The sequence below is a fragment of the Gallus gallus genome, chromosome 1 (assembly GCF_016699485.2).
Source record: "Gallus gallus isolate bGalGal1 chromosome 1, bGalGal1.mat.broiler.GRCg7b, whole genome shotgun sequence".
Lineage (NCBI taxonomy): Eukaryota > Metazoa > Chordata > Aves > Galliformes > Phasianidae > Gallus > Gallus gallus.
In genome coordinates this window covers 1815746-1837563 of record NC_052532.1, presented here as the reverse complement: position 1 = coordinate 1837563, position 21818 = coordinate 1815746, and the positions used below count along the sequence as shown (strand labels likewise).

Below are 21818 nucleotides of genomic sequence, written 5' to 3'. Positions count from 1 at the left end.
TGGGTTATTTCCACCCATTTGTACATCATCTCCTCAACAAAGACTTGTGCTTATTGTGCCCTATCCCTGCTGTCCTTGGTTTGAGGACCTCATGGGCACAGGTGCAAGCTAGAAGAACAAATACCATTCAATCTCATGCAACCATGTCATCCTCAAGTGATCATTTGTAGGATCCCAGCTGGGTGGCCCTTCTTGGCCTGACCCATTCAACAACCATCATTTCCACTTGCAGATGGCAGCATCCAGGATGTGAACCTCAGCAGCACCTACAGCTACTACATGATCCAGGGGCTGCAGCCTGGCACAGAATACACTGTCACCATCAACCCCATCTTTGGAGATGTTGAGGGGCCAGTGGTGAGCAGAAAAGCAACCACAGGTGAGTGCCCCATAGCAGGGGTATAGGCAGGGGAGGAAGCCCAAGAGGACATAGATTGGGGTGAGACTGTGCTGGCAGCACCGAGTTGATGTCATTTGTGGTCACCATCTTACCTATTATCTGATGTAAGGAGCAGTTGTGGAGGTGTGACACCTGGGGACGTCATTCAGTGGGTGTTGTGGTGATGGGTTGACAGTTGGACTTGATGCTTGATGATCTTAGAGGTCTTTTCCAACCCCAGTGATTCTATTCTATTCAATTCTACACTAATAGTAGCTTTTTTTGGGGGGGGGGGGGAGGGGGGGAAATCACTTAGAAGCTATGGGGTCCTTGAACTGAACAGGCAAATCTTTCTTGCAGTCGCTTCAAGCACTGTGCAGATGCTGAATGTGAGTGAGATATCCACCAATGGTGCTCTGGTCTCCTGGGACTCGGTTGCTGGGGCCACTGGGTACCGAGTGGCTTGGGGTCCTACACCAGGTAAGATCCCACTGTCCTCCAGCCTGAATCACCCACATCTCCTCCTGTAGCACAGGAGATAAGGCTCTGGGAACCACAGGAATGATGGATGTAGGAACAAGTCTAGCTCATTGACTGGCCTGACCTACTTCAGGGCTTGAGCTGAAACCAGAAATTATTCCAAGGCCTGTCTTGCAGTGCTAGCAGATAGGGTCACTGCAATCTGACCCCATCCCAACTCACACCCCAGTGGGTACAGGGTTCTACACTACCTTGCCTGGTCCTTGGGGATGAGCTGAGTCACATCAGCAGTGCAAGGGCTCTGCAACTCCCTGGAGAGCTGGGGAGAGGCAGAGAACACATAGGTGCATCCAGTGACCCACATTATGTTAGTTGAGGCCTTGGGTGTGAGAGCTGGTTTGGTTCTTTTGGATCCTCTTGGTGATTTTGGTTGCTTTGGTCATTCAATTTCCTTAATAAACAATCGAAGGAAAATTCTCTTGTTCCAACAAACACAGGTGTCCTACAACACATCTTCATCTGAGTCCATGATGGGGAAAACATGTTGCCTGTCCTCGTATACGACAAAGCTACTCCCCAGATTCTAGTCTTTATCCTCTTCTATTTCTTTTTCTCCCTTTTGCAAAGAATTCTTTGGGAAAGACCGACCCCGGCAGCTGGCCCTCAACAAGTCAATCACAACCTACCAGCTCCGCAACCTGGCCCATGACACCGAGTACGTGATTTCCCTCTATGTGCTCTTTGGTTCAGTGGAAGGACCAGGGATCACAACCTCAGCCAGGACATGTGAGTATGGGCAGAGTGTTCAGGTAACTACCATAGCACACAACCCTTGGGTGGATGCTTGAACTTGGTGTACGTCTACTGAGGGGAGGTTCCAGATTTATCATCAGAGAGGTTGAAAGGTAGAGGAAGAGGACTAGAATCTAGTGTGGAGATAATGGCCTGAGCATTGTGTTGAAAGGTTGACATAAGAAAACGTTCATATTCAGCAACCATGGGAGCTGCAGGTGGATGTTTCAGTCCTGCAGACAACAGGCTCTGGATCCCAAAGCTGCCTGAATCCCCATACTGCCTCTTTTGGGTTCACAGAGATGCTCCTACCTGAAGCTAGAACAAAACAAGTGCCTTGGTGCTAAGGGCAATAGGATGTGCATGCAAGGCCTTAGAGTGTTCAGATGAGTCTCCCTCCAAGTGAGAACAATGAGGCTCCAAGGAAAAGCAAAGATGGCACTTTTAAACATTCTCCAATTTTGGCTTTACTCTACTGCCAACATGGAGCCCTTTGGGGCAGCAATCAGGGCACTGTCTAACGCCAACTTAATCTTGCAGCTCCTCTTGGCTACATCTCCAATTTCAAGGTGACATCCTACACCAGCTCAAGCCTGTCTCTGTCATGGAGCGCCATGTTGGCTGCCACCAAATTCAAAGTCACCTGGAGACCTGTGGGAGCCAGAAATGGTGAGCAGAAAAAGGGTGCAGAAAAAAAGGTATTCCTGTCAAAGACCCATGTCAGTGGCCATGGCCATCAAAGATACCTTTCCCAAGTCCTGATCCACTGCCTGGAGCAGGAAAGAGATCTCACTGCTAAGTAACATGGTCTTCAGCCAGCACCCATTGCTGATAGATCTTTCCATTTTCGTGTTCATTCTCTTCTATTTATGAAGTTAATCCCTAAAGCTCTGGAATTGCAGTAGGTCAGGGAAAGGCTATTTCCTTTGGTGGGGATGCCACCAACCTCACTGATGAGCTTCAAGAATCATCCCTTCTTTTACAGAAAAACAGGTGGCCAAGACTCAGTACCTGGGCAGTAGGTTGTTGGCTCACCGGATTGACCACCTGCTGCCTGACACCCTGTATAAAGTCAGCATTAGGGCTGTCTTCAGCAAGACTGAGGGTCCAGAGGTGACTCTGACTCACCGCACAGGTATGTCCTTATGGAACAGCCCTCTGCGTTGGAACACTGGGGCTGGATTCATGGGGTGTTGCTTCTTTCAGTGTATTTTTCACATGAATTTATCAGAACCCATAGTGTTTGAATGTGCCTCTGAATGATCTGTTCCCTTGTTCCTTCCCTCACGTCCCTGTGTTGTGCAACCAGAGTTTGCTACTGGCAATAAAAGACATGGATGAGATCCCTCAGTTTAACTGCACAGTGCTCTGCTTCATGGATTCTTTAATAAATACAGACTGGTATCCCTGGATAGAGTCATAGAACCATTGATTCTACACTACGCTCACCAACCATGTCCCTAAGTGTCATAACTACATTTCATAATTACATTTCTTGAACACCTCCAGGGACGGTGGTGACCCAACATCTTCCCTGAGCAGTCTTTTCCCATGCTTAAAGAAATTTTTCCTAATATCCAACCGGAACCTGAACCTCCCCTCTTGCCTTTTCTTCCAAAATGCAGTCGACAACTAGGGAGTTATAATTCGTATCACAATAAATTACTGAGCTTTTCTTCAGTGTCATGACTTAGAACAACAAACACTTCATTACTTCCAACATCTGACCCAGTTTTGGCTGGGATAGAGCTAATTTTTCTTCCCAGTAGCTGACCTGATGCTGTGTTTTGGATTTAGAATGAGAACAACTTTGATAGCACATCAGTGTTTTAGTTGTTGCAGAGCAGTGCTTACACTAAGTCAAGAACTTTTCAGCTCCTCACACTCTCCTGCTAGCAAGGAGCTGGGAGTGGACAGAGCCAGGACAACAGACCCAAAGTGGCCAAGGGGATATCCCGTACCATATGGCATCGTGCTGAACAGTAAAACTGAGGGAGTTGGCCAAGGGGTCTCCATTGCTCAGGGACTGATTGAACATCAGTGAGGGAGTGGTGGGGAACTGTGTTGCTCATCAATTACTTTTTAAAAATTGTATTTTTTTTTTTACTTAAAAAAAAAAATCCCCTAATTTCTTTCTTATTAAACTGCCCTTAGTGCATGAATTTTTACGCTTTTCTATTTGCAGCATCTCTTGCAGACTCCAGCCCCATCCACACCATCCAAGACCTGAGGATTACCAACACTGCTGTCAATAGTTTGAAGCTGTCTTGGAGAAGGCTTCCAGGAGCAACTCACTATAAGATATCCTGGGTGCCATTCAGTGGTAAGCATCCTTCTCCCTTAGGTGCAGTGTGAGGACAAAGAACAAAGGTCACCAGAAAACTTAACTCGGTCCTTTTCTCACAGATCATCAGGGTGGATGGAGGCTATAATATCTCCAGAGACAGGTTGAAGGCCTGAAACTTGGCCAAGTTTTCATCTGTAATCTAGAGATCAGTTGAATTTAGGTGTAGTTGTATTCAAAAAGTCAGGGAAGGGATTCCCTTCCAGCACTGTATATGATTTATTTTCCAACCTGAGAAATTCTATGATTCTATGCAGAGGGTTGTTGGTTAGGGTAGTATGGTTAGGTTGTGGTTGGACTCGATGATCTTTAAGGTCTTTCCCAACCTGAGCAATTCTGTGCCAGGCCAGAGAGGAAAACAGCTGCAGCAATAATTGTTGATAGCAATCACCCTGCTCTTTCTAAGTAGTATCTTTCTAAGCAGTGGATTTATTTGTTTGTTTATTTGTTTTGTGGTGTCACTGCAATTGTTGTAAGGTGGCTTGGAAACCTCACAGTTAGTTGGAGCTGAGAGCAACTCATTCACCATCTCCAATCTGAAGGAGAGCACCACCTACACCATTGGCGTGTCTGCAGTGATTGGAGGCCAGGAGGGAAACCCCACGCTCCTCACAGCCAAAACTTGTGAGTATGGAGACCACCAGATGGGGGAATAAATGTCACCAGGGATTGTGATGGGAGATGGGATTGGGCAAGGAGAAATATCGTTGGGCATCATTGATGGAAAATATCTTCACCATTCTCAGCAGGTAAATGTAAACATCATTCATGAGTTTATGGCATCATGTAATGTGACTGATGCTGCAGAATAGGGAGATTTGGAAATCCAGGGGTGGAGAAGATCAGGTGTGTAGAACAGTCATGGAGGCTTCTAAGAGTAATAGCATCTGGCACAAGTGAACAGGCATAAAGTTAATTTCCCACCTCAACAACTCAAATGTAATGATTGGCTGGGAGAAAAACACAGCATCCAGGCTGAAGATATGACAGTTATTTGATAAAATTATATCAGTTCCCATTTAAGGACATGATTTAGTGGTCAATATTGATGGTAGGTGGACAGCTGGAGTAGATGATCTTGAGATTTTTTCCAACCTTAATGATGAGGATCTCTGAAACTCATCACAGGTGAAGAGGTGTTTCCCAGCACACCCCTCACTGCACCCTGGCGTAGATATAGTGGGCATAGTGGTCATGGGTTGTCAGTTGGTCTTGATGATCTTAGTGGTCTTTCCACCCAATGATTCTATGATAAGCTTGCTTCCTTTTTCTTTTCTAACAGTGGATTTGCCCAAAGTGACTGAGTTCACTCTTCAGGAAGCTGCAGAGACCAGTGTTTTGCTGACTTGGGCTGCTGTTCCTGGAGTATCCACATATATACTAACATGGCGCTTGTCCTCAGGTAATATTTGTGTGGTTGGGAAAGGAAGGATGGCTTGTAATTTGGACTCATCTGGCATAAGCTGCCCTAACTAAGGATTTGAGGATGGAGCATAGACAAGTGTAGCTTGGCTTGTGGTCTATTCAGTTCAGCACTTGGTCTTAGAGACAGCTGGTGCAGCAGAAGATGAAAGTGGCAGGTAATATAGAAGAAATTTCTTTCCACCAGCAGCTTTAATTGCCATCCAGAGAGCCCTAGGCAGGCACAAGCAGTGTGCCGAGGTGGCCTTCATGGGGTTCAAGAAAGTCAAGTGCAAGGCCTTGCACCTGGGTTGTGGCAACTCCCACTGTCAATACAAGCTGGGGAATGATACTGTAGATGTCCCTGTTTATTGTAGGGGAGTTGGACTACATAAACTTTAAAGAACCTTCCAACTCAAACAATTCTATGATTCTAAGTGTCTGCCAGTTCATTCCAGTGTTATGCCTTTTGTCTCCAAGTGCTACTCAATTTGACCAGGATTAAATGATGCTGTCACTGATGGCACTACTGCTGTAGCTTCTGCTGACCATATCTGGATGGGAGAACAGAGGTTTGACCCTGCATGATTCCATACATCACATGCCTTAACCTCAGCTTCATTTGGGTGGAAAAGAGGGCAAAAAGATGATGACTGGCTCACTGAGGAAGTTCACAAGATAACCCACGTGACCACTGCAAAATCCTCAGAGAAAGAAAAATAAGTAAAAATTACTTAGAAAAAAAAGCCTGTTGGTTAGCAATATCAGTCTCTTCCTCTGGAGTCTTTGCTTGTCCACATAGTCATAGAATCATGAAGGTCATATTATCCAATTCAACCATCAGCCCATTCCCACCACTCCCACTAATCGTGTCCCTCAGTTCCACATCTCCATATTTCTTGAACACTTCCAGGGACAGTAACTCCATCATTTCCCTGGGCAGTCTGTTCAATGCCTCACCGCTCTTTCTGAGAAGGAATATTTTCCTAATACCAAACCTGTTCTTCCCCTGTTGCAACTCGAGGCCATTAGGAGTAGTTGCAGTTAACCAAGAAATGGTTGGTTTTGTTTTCCATGCAGCCTTAATTCCTTTCTGTTCAAAAGCTTTCCTATACAGTAAGGATCTTTCAAAACTTTCCTAATCATTGCTTGTAGTTTTTAGCATATATTTGTTTGGTTTTTTTCCCCCAATTTATTTCGCCCTAATGGGTTTGCTGTTTTAAAGAACCAGGCTTGTTATTTTTTCAGGAGTAGGCTTAAACCTCTTTCCATAAAGCAAGTTTCCCATCATAGCTTCAGCCACTAGCTTTTTTTTTTTTTTTTTTTGCTAAGAATCAGTTAATCTTCACAAGTCAATAAAGAAAACAGATCTGACAAAATTCCCCTGTGCTCCCTGCAGTGCTTTATGAGTTACCAGGTCATCAACTTTAATTTTTTTTTAATTCCGAGGACATTTTAGTATTGGCAGCCTAAGGCTTGCAGCATATGTCACTCAGGATGAAGTCTCCTGCGATAACATCATTTTTTTCCCTCTACATATTATGGATAAATGATTAGGGAACAGAACATTCAGCTCTCTGGGGTGATTTAAGTGATCTAATGTAACTGTTCCTCTCCTGTGCTATGCTGTTAAAGTATCGATCTGTAAGTATTCAAAAATCATTGGTTTCAGAGTTGTCAGGGACTCAGAAATGGATAATACCACATCTGACAGCCCCACTGTGCCCTCACTCGATCGATCCTTCTGAAATAGGTTTATAATTATTGATTTAACATCAGAATCCCATGAATCTTGTCACTGAGTTTCAATAGTACCAATGAGATTAAATTTATGCTCATGAGTAGTTCGAATTTCTCTTGTTTAATTATCCAAGTATAGAAAGACAATTAAGAATTTTGCCTTTTTTTTCCTCTTGGTGCCTTTATTAATTTTCTTCTCAGCAACTTGATTTTTTTCTAAATGAATGCTCATTCATTACCCATTTGCCTTTCCCTACAATTGGGCTCGTTTAATGCCCTCCTCCTTACCTGCCTACTCTAACCATCCTGCCCTATAAGAGGTTGGATCCCCTTCCACACAGCAGGAGGTCATCACAGTTGCAAATCTCCATCTGGTGCTACATAAAACAAACCTCATTCACCTTGATGGGGCTCCATCCATATCCAATCTTCCTGCCCTCTCTGACAGGAGGGACCTTGGAGAGATTCAGCTAGATGTTATAGAATCACAGACTCATTAATATTGGAAAAGATCACCATCAACTCTTCACCATGCTGCCTTCCCCTCTCTTCTTTCCCTCATCTCTTGAGTATTCTAGTAACACCAAAGCCATGAAGTTTGCTTCTATTCAATCAATATCTTGCATTCATTCTTTTCTCTCAGATTTTTTCCCACCATTTTAAAGTAGAGATATCTATTGCACGCAACCACATTTCTCAAGCTAAGCTTATTTCTCAGGAAGCTTTCCATTCATTAACAAAAAGAGCCCTGTTTCTATATATACCAGCGTTTGCAAACTATAATGAATGTTTCTTCCTTTTTTTTCAGCTTCTGATCTTTCCCTGGAAGTGCTATCAGCAGCTTTGAGATCGTATCGAGTGAGAGGACTGAGCTCTGAAGAGACATATTTGTTTTCCATTAGACCGGTCTTTGGAGATAGAGAAGGACCAGAGACAACACTCATTGGGCAAACAGGTAGGAAGGCAGGAACGTTGTGCTGTAGGTAAGCTAGGTAACTGCTATTGAGGTTAATTTCTTGTTGTTTTTTGTTGTTGTTGTTTTGTTTTGTTTTGTTTTCCTAAAATTCTGTTGCTTTCCAAGGGAATACCATCATAACTAAGACACTGACAGTGATGGGTTGATCAACAGACTAGAGGATCTGAGTGTCCTTTCCAGCCTTAATGATTCTATGATTCTGTGTTGGCTGACAGCTGGACCTCACGGCGATTCACCTCCACCAGCCTCTCCCATGACTTCTGCAAAACTGGCTACAATGAGATCCCCATCTCCAAGCAGTGTGAGGACCAATCCTCTTCCATTAGCCACCGCTACGTTACCACCAACCCCAAACACCCGGCTGTCATCTACCACAGCTTCTGCACCACTGACAGCTCTCCCTGGCCCAAGTGAGTGTGTATCTATGTGTGATTTCAGGATGATGTAGAACTGAGTCAAACCACCAGGAATGGTGTTTTTCTCTGATCCCAGGACCCAAAATCCTAGTCTTCATTCAGTATGTAGTGAGAGTGGCCAGTGTCAGGGAAACTGAAGACACAAACCTTTCATGATGCAATTAAGCTCTCAGCACCATCCTGTGGGGTGAAGGTGCTTGCTCACCAACACTTGGCATCACAGAATATACTTGAGCTGGTGTTTGTTTTGTTGTTCCATACACTCTAGGACCCCATAACTTACAGAGATGCTCTCTTCTCTCTGCAGTCTGTGGCAAGTTCAAAGCAGACATTGGGTTCCTGGTGGATGAGTCCTCAAGTATTGGCTGGAGTAATTTCAACAAAGTGAAGGATTTCCTCTTCCGGATCATTTCCTATTTCCCTAAGATTGGGCCTGAAGGAACACAGGCAAGCATTTGTTCACCCATTGCCCGCCTCTGCAATGACAGCAGTCTGCTCACTCATGTTGAGATTCTGAGAGGTCAAACATTTTTCACTAAAAAGACCACAATAGAAGTCTTCTAAATCTCAGCCTGAATCCCTATTCATTTGAAGATATTCCCATTATTTGCTTATTTTTCTAAGACCAAGTCATTAGGAACAAAGCAAATCCCAAACCTATTGAAATACTATTGAAATACTGCCTAGTTTATGGAGCCCAGTGTTGTATCAGCCTTTGGGTGCCTTTCTAGGATCCTATTTCTTCCCACATCCAGACCAATAATGAGAGGAAATCCAGATTCTCAATCCACAGTATGAAACTTCCCAAGGGTAAAATGCAGCCCACAGTATTAAAATCATGACCAAGCAAAGCCAGTGGGAGAACTCCGTAGATATTTTATTTGGGGTCATTTGTGATTAATTAATGTTATATGTGAACTAGCCCTTTGAAGTGAGGACCTATGTGGCTTTCAGTTGAAAAGGAAATGTGAAGCTTCTTGCACTCTTTCCTTGTAGGTAGCCTTGAACGTTTAGGCATGTGATGAATTTACCCTAAGTTAACAAATAACTCTGGGGAGGAGAAGCCACCTCAATTTAGGCTGATATCACATAAACTGAGTAGGTGAGCTCTCTTTGCTGTCAGTGGAGGATGAGGATTTGGTTGAGGAGGGATGCACACTGTTGTTTTTTTTTTATCAGGTTGCTGTTGCACAATACAGTGAGGAGCCCAGAGCAGCCTTCCACTTCAACCAGCACCAAGACCGTAATGGTGCTCTAAAAGCTGTCAAGGAGCTGCACTATGCTGGAGGCAACACGAAGACGGGTGTGTATGTGTGAGTCTATACATGTTGGGAAGCTCTTCTGGGCCAAGACAGAGGGCAGAGGTCTGGGAAGATGTTTGAATGTTTTGAACCAGTTTACCTGGTCAGAAAGTTACGGTCTAAAGTTCTGTAAAATTTGAGAGCAGAGAACGATATGTGTCTTTATTCCCAGGGATGGTCTATCCAACTAGTCTGGTGTCCTTTATTTGTGTCCTAGTTTTACTGCTGGGTTTCTTTTCATTGTTTTATAACCTTGAGGGAGATTTTTATACCTGGCTTGGAGACCTAGCCCATAAACATTAGATAAGGGTGGTTGACACTGAAGCATTCTTATTACCCTCTCCATGCACATTTTAATCAGCAAGTTCCAATGGTTATTGCTTTGTTACCCTAACAACAAAACAATGTACCTAGTCTTATTTTCATGACGTGTCATCACATAAATGCCCTGTGTTTCCTCCTGTTGTACAAATAACACAGCTCTTCATCAGCTTAATCTCTCAGAAATTCAGGAACTTGTCTTATGTTGTCAAAACCTCAGACAACACTTTCTACCTACACGTTCCCAGAAGGACAGTGGGGTATGCCTACTTCCCCAAAAGTACAAAAGCAGTAATATTAAGTTGAAGGTAATTAGTTTTAACTTCTTTTAAATGGCCCACCTAAATGTCTTTCAGTTGGTAAACATAAAAGGAAGCCTTGAGGAATCCACATATGATAAATGAAGACTTGTAAACCTCATCCTGGCTCAGTGGTATTGGTCAGGAACACAGAGAGCTGGTCAGAATGCAATCATTTGGATGGGAAATCCAAATGGATAGGGAAAGTGGCTGTGAAACTGGACAGACTGCAAACTTTTCAGTTACCTTGCCTCTAGTCTTTTTTTTTTTTTTTTTTTTTTTTTGTGGGATTTGTGTCAATGGAGGAATTTACCTCCCTTAGGAGTCTTTCCATGCTATTTTGGGGCTTCTTACCCATTTCAGCTGGAGGGAGAGTTCTTCAGGAAGCTTTCCTTATCTTTCTAGGGAAATTTGGAAATGAGAATTCTGTGATTTTTTTTTTTTCCCTAAAATGTGTGGAAAATTCTTCATATCACCCAAATGTATCTTTTGTTTTCCAAAACTATCTGCAGAATTCAACCTGAACCATTTCAACCAGCCTGATTTACTGCTGTCTTCCCTCAAAAGGCATTGCCCCATGATCCACTACCTATTTATGGGGCCACACTGAATGCCCTCTTCCCTCAATGCATGGAATGGGAACCCCCCTGTAGACCTAACACTTTCGTAGATTTAATTTGTGTCTCTCCATGTCTGCCCAGGTCGTGGTATAGCCTTTATGCTAAAGGAGTTATTTCAGCCCTCCAGAGGGATGAGACCAGAGTTCCCTCATGTGCTGATGCTTGTGACTGATGGGCGATCCCAGGATGATGTGTTGCCACCTGCCAGAGCAGCCCATGCTTTGGGTAAGAATTGCCCTACTGTGTTTCCCTAAGTTCTCCTCCATGTACAGCCAGAGATTGACTTTCCAGAGGCTTATGTGAATTGTCCACTTCAAGTGCATTGTTGGCTTTCCTCACTTCTTCATCCTTTCTTCTTCCTGTTCCTGACTTGAGCGCCTTTGTATTGCTCCAACTCTCTAGTGGAGTACCTAGTCCCATCAGAGCTTGTTAACAGCAAGGCTGTGGTGAGAGGTTTGGAAACTCTGATGTTAGACATTTTTGCATCCTTTGAGAGAGTGATGTGTTTCAGGAATCCGCATCATTGCTGTGGGTGTCTCGGGAGCTGACCCTGCTGAGCTCAACGACATTTTACTGCAGCAGAACCTCCAGAACGTTTTCTATGTGAGCACATTCGATGAGTTCCCCCAGATCCTCCGAGAGCTAATAGAAGTCATTTGTTCTGACCTTCAGCCCTCAGGGGCCCTGCTGCCATCTGAGGAGGTGAGCTCCTTCACAGACCTTTGAATAAAAGACAAATTATCTGGCATAGGTCATGCAGAGGGACAATCTTCTTTCCTCAGCAAAGTTTCAAAGAAAGGAAGTAACAGATTTAGAATACTGGGTCCAATCCTGACTTAGAATCATAGAATCATAGAATCGCTAAGGTTGGAAAAGACCCACAGGATCATCCAGTCCAACCATTCGCCCTTCACCAATGAGACATGTTGAGGGTTGATATGTGATGTCTGGCCCAAAACCTGGTGGATCATCAGTCTAACCCAAACTCCATGCTGTAGGTTGCCAGACCTGAAGCTGACAAGCAATTGCCATTTGATGACACAGACAACAAGGTACACCTCCCCAATCCATCACCAGCTGAACCAGACATCCAGAAAGGAGTGGAGACTTGTGGTCCCTGGTGTCTAAAGGTGAGAATTCCTTCACCGATTCACAGGAATATAAATAATACATAGAATTTTAAAGTCATCTAGGTTGGAGAAGACCTTCAAGACCATTATGTTCAACCACCAACCTGACCTACTGAGCTACCATCACTAAAATATATCCTTTAGTGACGATGTGAACCAGTCTGTAGTGGTAGAGCTTATTCCTCACTTCTGCTTTGCAAGACAAGGAGTGTGCTAGCCTGTGTTTTATGGTCACACTGGTTTGGGTTTATTTGCCATCCTTTGCTGAATCTAATGATCATTTCTTCCATTTTCCTTTTCCTCTCAAGAACATCAGGGGCTCACCTGCTCGTGGAGGCTATGACCCATATGGTTTTACTATGAAGGGAGAGAAAGGAGAGAGGGTGAGTCCATTTTCATCCCCTTGGTTAATTAATATACAATTAAATGATTAGTAACAACAAGGAGATCTTCAGATCTTTTTATGTTGGTGTTTTGATAAATGTTGCTTTAGGCTGGCTTTGAAAATCAGGCAAAAAGTAACTTGTACGTGTTTGTATTGATTGGCAGCTGAGGATTCCCTCAAGCAGTGCGGAAAGCCAGGGATGCATTAAGACATTCAGGTTGGCAGGTCTGCAGCCATAACTTGCAGATTATTATTTTTCATTTAGGGACTACCTGGGAAGGATGGCATTCCTGGACTGCCAGGCAGACCAGGGCGAACAGGTCCTCCTGGTCCCCCTGGGCTCATGGTATGTGTTTGCTTTAGCAAACCCTATAAGAGTGGCATTTAATGGAGAAGTGAGCATGGCTCTCAATTCTCTCTCTTGTGTTTTGCAGGGTCTCCCTGGTATCCAAGGTGATATTGTAAGTATTTTGAATGCAGTGAATGTCACCCATACAGTGGGAACCTAAAGCTTGATCATTTCACAATGATAATCTTCTGGATGCTTTGTGGTTTAATGTTTCATGATTTATTTTTAATTCCAGGGATCTCCAGGCTACCCGGGACCAGTGGGGCCAAAAGGAGACAGGGTGAGTTTCATTCCTGGGTTGATTTGCAAAAAAAGCTCTTATATTGCTGTGATCTCTTGTTTCTGAGCAGTTGCACAGGGACCTCTGGTGTATATGAACTTTTGAGTTATATGTAATAGCTCTAGTCATCATCTGTGGAAGTTGTCCTTCAGCTTGACTAGATATTTAATGTCTTCATAGAGACAACTGCTCAGTTCTTATCACAGGTCCTTGGCATGTTTCAGTTGGATGTTTGCAGAAGCAGGTAGCTGTCGGTTGAGTCATTCTGCATTTGTGAGAGTTTTCATTATGAATAAGCCTGTTTGTACGCATTTAGGACACAGAAAAGTAAGGTTTCAAGACCAGTTGTAGGCAGTTCCTAGAAGCAGATGTCCTGTTCTTCCCTCATCCCCAAATACATGTTTCTACTCCTTCCTTGCACCCACCTGAGCTGTATGGCTATACCGTGCCCTGATTTTTGCCTGGATCTCCCAACACAGCTGAATATGCGTCTTCCTTTCCTTGCACACAGGGAGAACCTGGTTATGTCCTGGGAGGAGTGGAGGTGATTCCTGGCCGAAATGGGCATCCCGGCACCCCTGTGAGTATTGTACCCAGGTGTGGTGGACCATTCAGTCTGTGGCACTGACAGAGCAGCAAAGGGATCTGGGAAAGAGCTCACATCTCTATTTCCCCTGGTTTTCATTGTTACAGGGACAGAAAGGACAGCCGGGTGTTCCTGGGTTAGCAGGACCACAGGGTTTACCTGGCTTACCAGGGCCACAGGGGCCACCAGGACTCTCCATCAAGGTGAGCAAGGCTATCTGCACCATGGCTCTGTGATGTTCATCCCAGAAAGGGGGCATCTGCCATAATCCAGAACCTCTAGATACTCTGCTTTTTCAAGGGCCCTAAGAACACACATTTCTCCTCTTCATCGTGGAGTTATGTCATTGAGATATAGAAGGATGAACTATGTATCCCAAGTGTAGGAGCTAATAAATTTTTCAGGCTGAGTCTGGCCCATGCAAGATAGCAGACACTTCTACTGAAGCTCAATTTCCTTCAAGAGTGGGAAGTTTTGGTCTCTCGGGCTGTCATCCTGCAGGAGATTTTGGCCAGGATCTAAATGCAGAGAGATTATTATCCTGCAATAATGCTCCTTGTCTTTTGTGTTTCAGGGTGAACCAGGGGATTCGGGTCTCAGAGTAAGTACCTGAGATTGACTTACATGTTACTGTATGATGGCGAACTTTTTTTGTTATTTATAACTCACCCAATAGGTTCTGATTTCAGTACTTACCTGATGTCCATCCAGACCCAAAAGGATCAATGGGACAAAATGTAAGATTGTTCTGTGCTTCACGCAGGGCCCTCGTGGAAGGAATGGCATCAAAGGGGACAGAGGAGGCATGGGAGAGCCGGTGAGTTGTCCACCAGTGGTTAATCACTATGGAAGAGCCACTGGCCATAATGGGAGGGGACATTGGTCTGGGAACACCAGCTGTCACATAGGGCGACTAGGGAGGAGCAACATCTACTGCCAATTCACATCAGCCACCACCGTGAGATGCTTTGCTATGCTGATCAGGGCTGGCACAAGAAGCAGGGCCAATTAAGCATTTCTCACTTCGTAGTCTCCATCCTGCTGATCCACCACTCGCCAAAAGAAAAATGTTAGGAGAACAGCACAGCCACTCATTATAGTAAAAGCAAGGACATGTTCTCATGGCTCAGAGTAAACTTGTGAGAACTACATCCATTACCCTGCTCACAATGACCACAAACGCTTTGGCACGATCAATCATGCTGATGGACAATAGAGACTGTTGCATGATGAAGGCTGCTCCAAAGTGGCAATGATTCCACCTTCAGCCTCTGTATCACCCATGGAGCAGCTGAGTGCAGCCCGGCTCCTTCCCACATCCCAACCCTCTCCCCCTCTCAGGAGGAGAGAAAAGAGCTGGGGCAAGTCCAGAGGGGGCAATAAGGTGGCTCAAAAGTGTAGGATGGTAAATAGACTGTGAGGGTGGCAGATTTGGGACAAAAAAGAAGGAGGTAACTCTTCAGACAAGAAGTCCCACATGGATATTTTCAGTGTCAGAAGAGAAACACAAGAAGAGAAATAGTCCATGGGAACCTACTAAGGATAAAGAAACCATGTTGGGTTTGGAAAGTCCATGGGTTCTAAATAACTCAAACCTGAGAGATGGGTACCCGGTCTCTATCCTCCCATATAGCAAATATTACCTTCTATTTTTCTTCATATTCCCTTCTATTTTTCTCTTCCCAAATGACCAGTCATCCATAACTCACTCTTGGGAGGGTGGAGATAGGGGACATCTTGGGTATACATAATCACCTCTGTAAATCCTCAATTGCAAAGCAGCTGGTAAGACAGGCACATCGGGAAATATATTTCTCTGCTTGTGTTTCTGCAGACTTCTCTTTAGTATGATTGGTGACAAACAGTTTGGAAGAAGAAAGACTTGATAATATGTTTTCCTTTCCAGGGGAAACCTGGCTTGCCAGGCCCTGTAGGGCTGGATGGTGTTCCTGGACTGCCTGGACCAAAGGGAGAAAAGGGAGAAAAGGTCATTACTCTTTACCAGTTGCTTGTGAGATCCATCATCCCAAGAGGGAGCTAGGAATAGCTGAGATAAAGTAATATCAATGTAGACTGAGTGAAAATAAAGTAGAGATACACAGGGATTTTCCACCATTTCTCTCTCCTCCCAGCTCATGTGTGCTCAAGTCTGTGCATGTGGAGTAGATGATTCCTCTCCATCCAAGCTCTTGTTTTCTTACCTTGTAGGGGACAGCAGGAATTGGCATTCCTGGCACTGCTGGACCAAAGGGAGAAGAAGGACAGCAGGTGAGTTTGCCATTTTGCTGTGAGATTTCTGCTAAAACCCCCTTGGAGTGTTCAGTGTCTCCAGAGTCTTCTCCAGTACCTCTTCTGTAGGTTATCTTTGGTGGGTACATCCTGTGGTTGCAAATGGAAAGGGACAAAGAAGGGAAGAAAGTGAGTTTTAAAGTCTGAGCTTTCATTCTTTCATCTTTTTTTTTAAGGGGGTGATGGGTCCTCCAGGAGTACCTGGACCAAAGGTAGGTACCAAAATACTGAACCTGAGTCACTCTATCTGGCACTAAAAGTGCCAAGGAAAGAAACCAGCTCTAATGATCATCATAGGCTATAGAAACATGGACCTCTTACTCAAAAGCAATGGAAATAATTCTGTGCATCAGCAGTCATTGACCCATGGAAGTCACTGACCTATAAAAGTCATTGTTGTGGGATGCTGCAGACATTGGAATGGCAGTGAGATGCAGCGTCTTGGTAAGAAGTGCCCATCTTTTCCAGCTGTTGAGGAAAGAGGAAGCCTTAGCTTAGCCAGTTCTCTCAGCTTGCTCAAAGGCTTGAGGGCTGTAGGGAGGAAGTATTTTGGGGTCCTGGTGCTGTCAGAAGCAAAGGTCTGGACTACTGTAGCTCCAGCCCATATCTGGCAATGCTGTTGTGAACCATAGGTAGATGAAGCATAGCAGGGACTGATCAGGAATGGACTCGGGAGGGCAGAAACATGCCCTTGGATTGCAGTTAGATACCAGAACAAGACTGCAGCCCAGCACACCAAATTTCCACGGGCCTTGCTCATGAGATCTGAATTTCACTAGCACAGGGAGCTTCCCTAGCACAGGGAGCACCAGGCATGGATTCAGGCAGTACATAAGCCACCCCAGTACTCTTCCAAATTCTTATAGCTCTTGGAGGTGCAATCAGGTTGTATGGCTTCCTGCATGTCCCCTTCTACAAGTAGCTCAGGTTATACTTTGAGGTGATGACCAAATAAATCTGAGCCAATTACTTATTTCAGGTCACGTGAGGTCAAGAATACCCACTTTAGGTCAGATAAGGTCAAGAATGTCCACTTTAACCCCAAAATAAATTATTGCCATACTTCCAGGAGATGTGAAAAGAGAAGGAAAAAATAATCTCCAAGGAAATGTTTCATTCAACAAGATATTTTTCCTCTTTTTGCTGCATTTTTGTTTTTTGTTGGTTTTTTTTGTTTCTGTTTTTTTTTTAATCATAAAATGGAGGAGGTTCATTACATGGAATGTAAGGTCATTGCAAAAGGTAACAGCCAGCTTGCTGTTCAGGTCTTGCTCTTCAATATAGCAAAGATCTCTTTGAATTCTACAGTCCTGGTCTGTCGCCAGATGTTTCATGGACTCCTCTTGAGGAAAAGCAAACTTTATTATGGTGGTCACTGGTGATGCTGGCCATACCCAAGGGCTTATAACTCATGCTATACCCCACATATTGAAAGTACTGAATCTGTTTTCAGACTCATGGAAGTTCTCTTTTGATGTCTTGTAGGGACTTCCAGGACCTCCAGGGCAGAAGGGAGTCCAAGTAAGTCAAACAGTAAGAGAATAGGTTTGACTAGCTCAGCTGAAGGTGTCTTGAATTTCTGCAGCTTGTAGGCACAGTCAGGTGTGTTTATGGTGGGGCTACACAAAGAAGAAGCCAACAGGGAGTCAAGTGAGCATCCCTGGAAGCTCAGAAGCTCCTCTCTGTTTTGCTCTTCTGCTTCTGAACTGAGTTTTGAGTTGATTTCAGGAGTGGATGGAGAAGAACAATGAGCATTGCCCCAGATTGTTCACTTTATGTCATCTTGCTTTGCAAGGGAACACAGGATTTCCAGGTGCTCCAGCTCTGGGGGCAACTATGTGTGGATTACAGCCTTTCTTGTGCTATAGCCATTGAGCACCACCAACAGTGGTGCCAGTAGACCAAGGAATGAGGGAGATGTGTCCCACTGAACTCCAGAGAAAAGTAAAAGACCTTACCCCTGACCCTCCAACCATGCCTTCTGCTGAGACCTATCACCAGGACAGACTGGTGTATCCTAGATGATATTTTAATGATCAAGAACATACACTGCTGGTTTATTTCAGAGTAGCATTCGCAGAATTGATTTAGAGACAAAAGGTAGAAAGACAGCTTTATAGTCCCTAAATCAGGGTCATAGCACAGTCATGAAGATTCATTGCTGTCCAAAGGTCAGTCCTTGGTGTGTATTAGCACAGGCTAAAGCAGCTATTTGCCAGCTACCTTTTTCATAAGAATGATCCTTCAGTCTCATCCCTGGACCCAAAACCTACTGAAGATGGTGGGATTCTGTCACAACCTTCACTGAGTTTGGGATTTAGCTTGTACCCCTATTGGGTATTTTATGATCCACCATAGGTGATGCATTTCTTATCTCATAGCAAGGCTGACATTATCTTGTTTTGGAAGAGGCCATATGAGCCTCTCCTTTGAAAGGGAGACCCTTTCCTAAATAAGAGAGTACTTCTGTGATTTCTTTTTATCCTCAGGTTTTGGGACCACCAGGCAAGAAAGGTGTCAGGGTAAGTCCATTAATGAGCATTGCTTGAAATTTAGATAAAACTTTGCCTGAAAAAGTGAGGGCTGGACTATGTTTCACTGCCTGATTCATATATCCCTCATGATGGATAGGAGAAGAGAGGTGGAAAAATAGCAGTAATCTTGCCCTGCTGATAATTCTTTTGCTTTTATTAACATTTTGTGCCTGTCATTCTTTTCCTGTCTCTAGTCCATGGGGAAATTAGGTATTTCCATGTGCTAGTTTTAGAAAGTAGAGTTCACAGAAGCAAAGATCCAGCCCACACACAGAAGTTACTTTCCAGACAAAGGCAGCACTGACATTAAACCAAAGAATAGATGAGGCAGAAGGGAACTTCTAGGGTCTCTAGTCCTACCTCCTGCTTAAAATATGGCAAGCTTCAAAACCAGGTCAGATTCTTTCAACCATTTAAAAAAGCACCTCCAATGGCAGAGAGTTCCCCACATATCTGGGGCCCTGACCCAGAGGTTGGCCTCTCCATGACTGGAGGAATCTGAATTTCTCAAATGAGGGAGATTCCTGAGGGAGCTGTTCCCTGACTGTTGGCCATATTGTACATCTGCTTTATAGTGCAGCACATATAGTTCACTTCTGCAAAGTCTTTGTGGTTGTACAGGGCCTGGCGTATTTAAAACATCTATTTTTTTATTCTTTATAATTTATTGTCAGTCTGCAGAGAAATAAAAGATCTCTCTTATCTTTGTAAGGAGTATTTACTGCAGAAGAAACTCCTCTTGGCTTTTTGACTCCTGGCATTCACAAAATTATCTTCATACTTCCCTTGCTCTTTAGAGATAATGAGTTCTGCCCTTCTCTCTGAACTTGAACGCTGGAGTCACCTCCATTCATTGGTTTTATTCTCCAGACTGCTTAATAGTGGTTATCAAAATGTTTCTTTTCTTTTAGGCTCGATGATATTAGGTAATGACCTTGGGCCTGAATTTTATCATGCCTGATACCACTCTAAAGCCACACAGCACTTCATAGTTGTGTAAAGTTACATACATCACCAGTTGTGTGGCAGGAGAGTCTAACTGTTGTGATGGGCTTTGTATAACAGAAGCCCAACTAAGGGGAAAGCTTCAATATAAACCCAGAGATTAATGGGTGGATGGACTGGATGGAAGGACGAATGGTGTGGATGGATGGATTGGATGGATTTCCCAAGGGAACGGATTTTCAGAGTGGATTGAAAGTGCAGAATGTAGTTTTAGCAAGCCACTTGAAAATGGCTTGGTTTTCCTGCACGATATTACTAGCTTTTGGGATGTCTTTATACACAGGGAGATATTGGACCAACAGGAGCCCCAGGACCACAAGGAGACAAAGGAATACAAGGAGACAAAGGAGAGAAGGTAACATACTTGCTCTTGTACTCTGAACATTTTCAAGAAAGGGGTAGGTGTGGCACTTAGGGACATGGTTTAGTGGTCATGGTGGTGGTGGATTGATGGTTGGACTAGATGTGGTCATTTCCAACCCTAATGATTCTAAGATTCCTGTCTTGATCAAGCTGCACTTGCAAGACACTGCATCATCTCCCTTTGCATCTTGCTTAGAACCAAGCACAACATTAGCAACCAACTCCCAGCAGTTATAGCAAGGAGAAGGAACAGGCGAGCCCTTAAGGGACTGCAAAGTGATAATGGGTTGGAGATAGCTAACAATTAATATGGCACAGGGCATGCTACCAAGAATGAAGAGTGCAGTGGGCTCATGTCTCCACAACTAATGAAAGGTAATGGAAGAATAGCAGCCAAGATGTGCAAAATCCAGATGGGGAAGCTGAGACACTGGGTTCCCCAAGACATGCTTTAGTGAAAGTTGGCTCTCCGCAATAGCATTTCCTAGACATGGCAAGCAGTGTGTTTAGGAAGGGAGAAGGATGTGATAGCTATACAGAGGACTGGAAGGTGAGACTGACAGAGGGTTTACACTATGTCATTGTCATTGGTTTTTGCAGGGAAGTCCAGGTTTTGGCATTCCTGGTCAACCAGGGCTGAAGGGAGACACAGGGGACAGGGTAAGTGGGGCAACAAAACTGGGTGTGAATAGGGAACAGCTAAGGAGACAAATCAGAAACAGTTTCTCAGTCATCTCCATGCAGAAGAACTCACAAGGCCAGTCATCATCAAATTAATACCACACTGATAAGGAGAAGCTGAGCTATCACTCCGTCTTTGGTGCTCCCATGGTGATGGTGTATTAAGGAGCAGTCTGCACTCATCTGTGGAAGGCCATGCAGAACACTCTCGATTCTGGAGGAAAGCATGGAAAGTCAAAGATCATCTGGGAACTGTGTGGGGAATAAAACCAAGGAAGCCCAATTTCCAATGGCTTCGTGTCCTGAGACATGCTTTAGTGAGCATGATGGTGATAGACTGATGGTTGGACTAGAGGTTCCTAGTGATCTTTTCCAACATTAACTATTCTATGATTCTACAAAAGGAAACTTGACCTTTACCTTCCTGACTTATGTGTCAAAGGTGCAAGCTTCTGGTCGTTCCCACTTGTGTTCACTAATATCTAGCGAGGGTTGAGTTTGTGTTTTCTCCTGTGAGAATATCAATTGTCCATTTTGCTTTAATCCAGCAATGACTTGCAAAATGCAGAAATTTCGAGATCCCCACCCCTCTATCAAAGTCAGTCGTTTTAGAAGTAGTGAAGACAGATGCATCTAGACAATGTGTGCTTGCAGCAGCCCTTCTTCTCTTGGGTCACCATATGGTTTTTCTTTCTCTGCATCATACTAATTTTTTCCATCTGCTAGTACCTGCAATCAAGGAGGGGCTTTGCAGCATTAAGTCTGATGCTGACCCTTTAGATATGACAAAGGACCTTTATCTGAAATTTTCCTACCACTGTCATTCTCACCAGGTGACTAATAGTGTCTATTTCTGCAGGGAAACGTAGGCTTGTCTGGCAGACCAGGTTACAAGGTGAGTATATGATGCAGTGCTTGCAGCGCCGTTTCATGACTGATGTCTGTGTCACCCAACATACTTGAGTCAGTGAGGTTTTATCTTCGCTGTGGGGATAGAGTCAAAATGTGAGAGGTATTCAAAAGCTGAAAAGTTTGAACAGCTCCTGCTTTGCTGGAGTCTCCATGTGACGTGCAGAGCTTTGCATGGGTAAACAACAACAAGACGAGATGGAATGTGGCAGAAATTCTACAAACACTGTCTTGTACA

The 21818-nt window shown here is 44.1% G+C and overlaps 1 protein-coding gene across 3 annotated transcripts in view; it reads left to right on the top strand.

Annotated features, from left to right (window-relative positions):
* Positions 1-21818, top strand: part of LOC416696 (collagen, type VII, alpha 1-like) — a 95177-nt gene that overhangs the window by 22716 nt on the left and 50643 nt on the right. For all 3 annotated transcript variants that reach the window (XM_025153151.3, XM_015286002.4, XM_025153153.3), the window contains exons 12-42: positions 233-379; positions 740-859; positions 1487-1645; positions 2192-2320; positions 2637-2786; positions 3837-3974; positions 4473-4619; positions 5278-5397; positions 7945-8091; positions 8328-8522; positions 8836-8975; positions 9708-9831; positions 11151-11294; positions 11581-11771; positions 12068-12199; positions 12508-12582; positions 12850-12930; positions 13019-13045; positions 13169-13213; positions 13725-13793; positions 13907-14002; positions 14374-14400; positions 14563-14616; positions 15706-15786; positions 16008-16067; positions 16265-16300; positions 17574-17609; positions 18578-18610; positions 19911-19982; positions 20591-20650; positions 21531-21566. In XM_025153151.3, the coding sequence (XP_025008919.2) occupies positions 233-379; positions 740-859; positions 1487-1645; positions 2192-2320; positions 2637-2786; positions 3837-3974; positions 4473-4619; positions 5278-5397; positions 7945-8091; positions 8328-8522; positions 8836-8975; positions 9708-9831; positions 11151-11294; positions 11581-11771; positions 12068-12199; positions 12508-12582; positions 12850-12930; positions 13019-13045; positions 13169-13213; positions 13725-13793; positions 13907-14002; positions 14374-14400; positions 14563-14616; positions 15706-15786; positions 16008-16067; positions 16265-16300; positions 17574-17609; positions 18578-18610; positions 19911-19982; positions 20591-20650; positions 21531-21566 (3071 nt within the window). The remainder of the gene's footprint in view (positions 1-232; positions 380-739; positions 860-1486; positions 1646-2191; positions 2321-2636; positions 2787-3836; positions 3975-4472; positions 4620-5277; positions 5398-7944; positions 8092-8327; positions 8523-8835; positions 8976-9707; positions 9832-11150; positions 11295-11580; positions 11772-12067; positions 12200-12507; positions 12583-12849; positions 12931-13018; positions 13046-13168; positions 13214-13724; positions 13794-13906; positions 14003-14373; positions 14401-14562; positions 14617-15705; positions 15787-16007; positions 16068-16264; positions 16301-17573; positions 17610-18577; positions 18611-19910; positions 19983-20590; positions 20651-21530; positions 21567-21818) is intronic.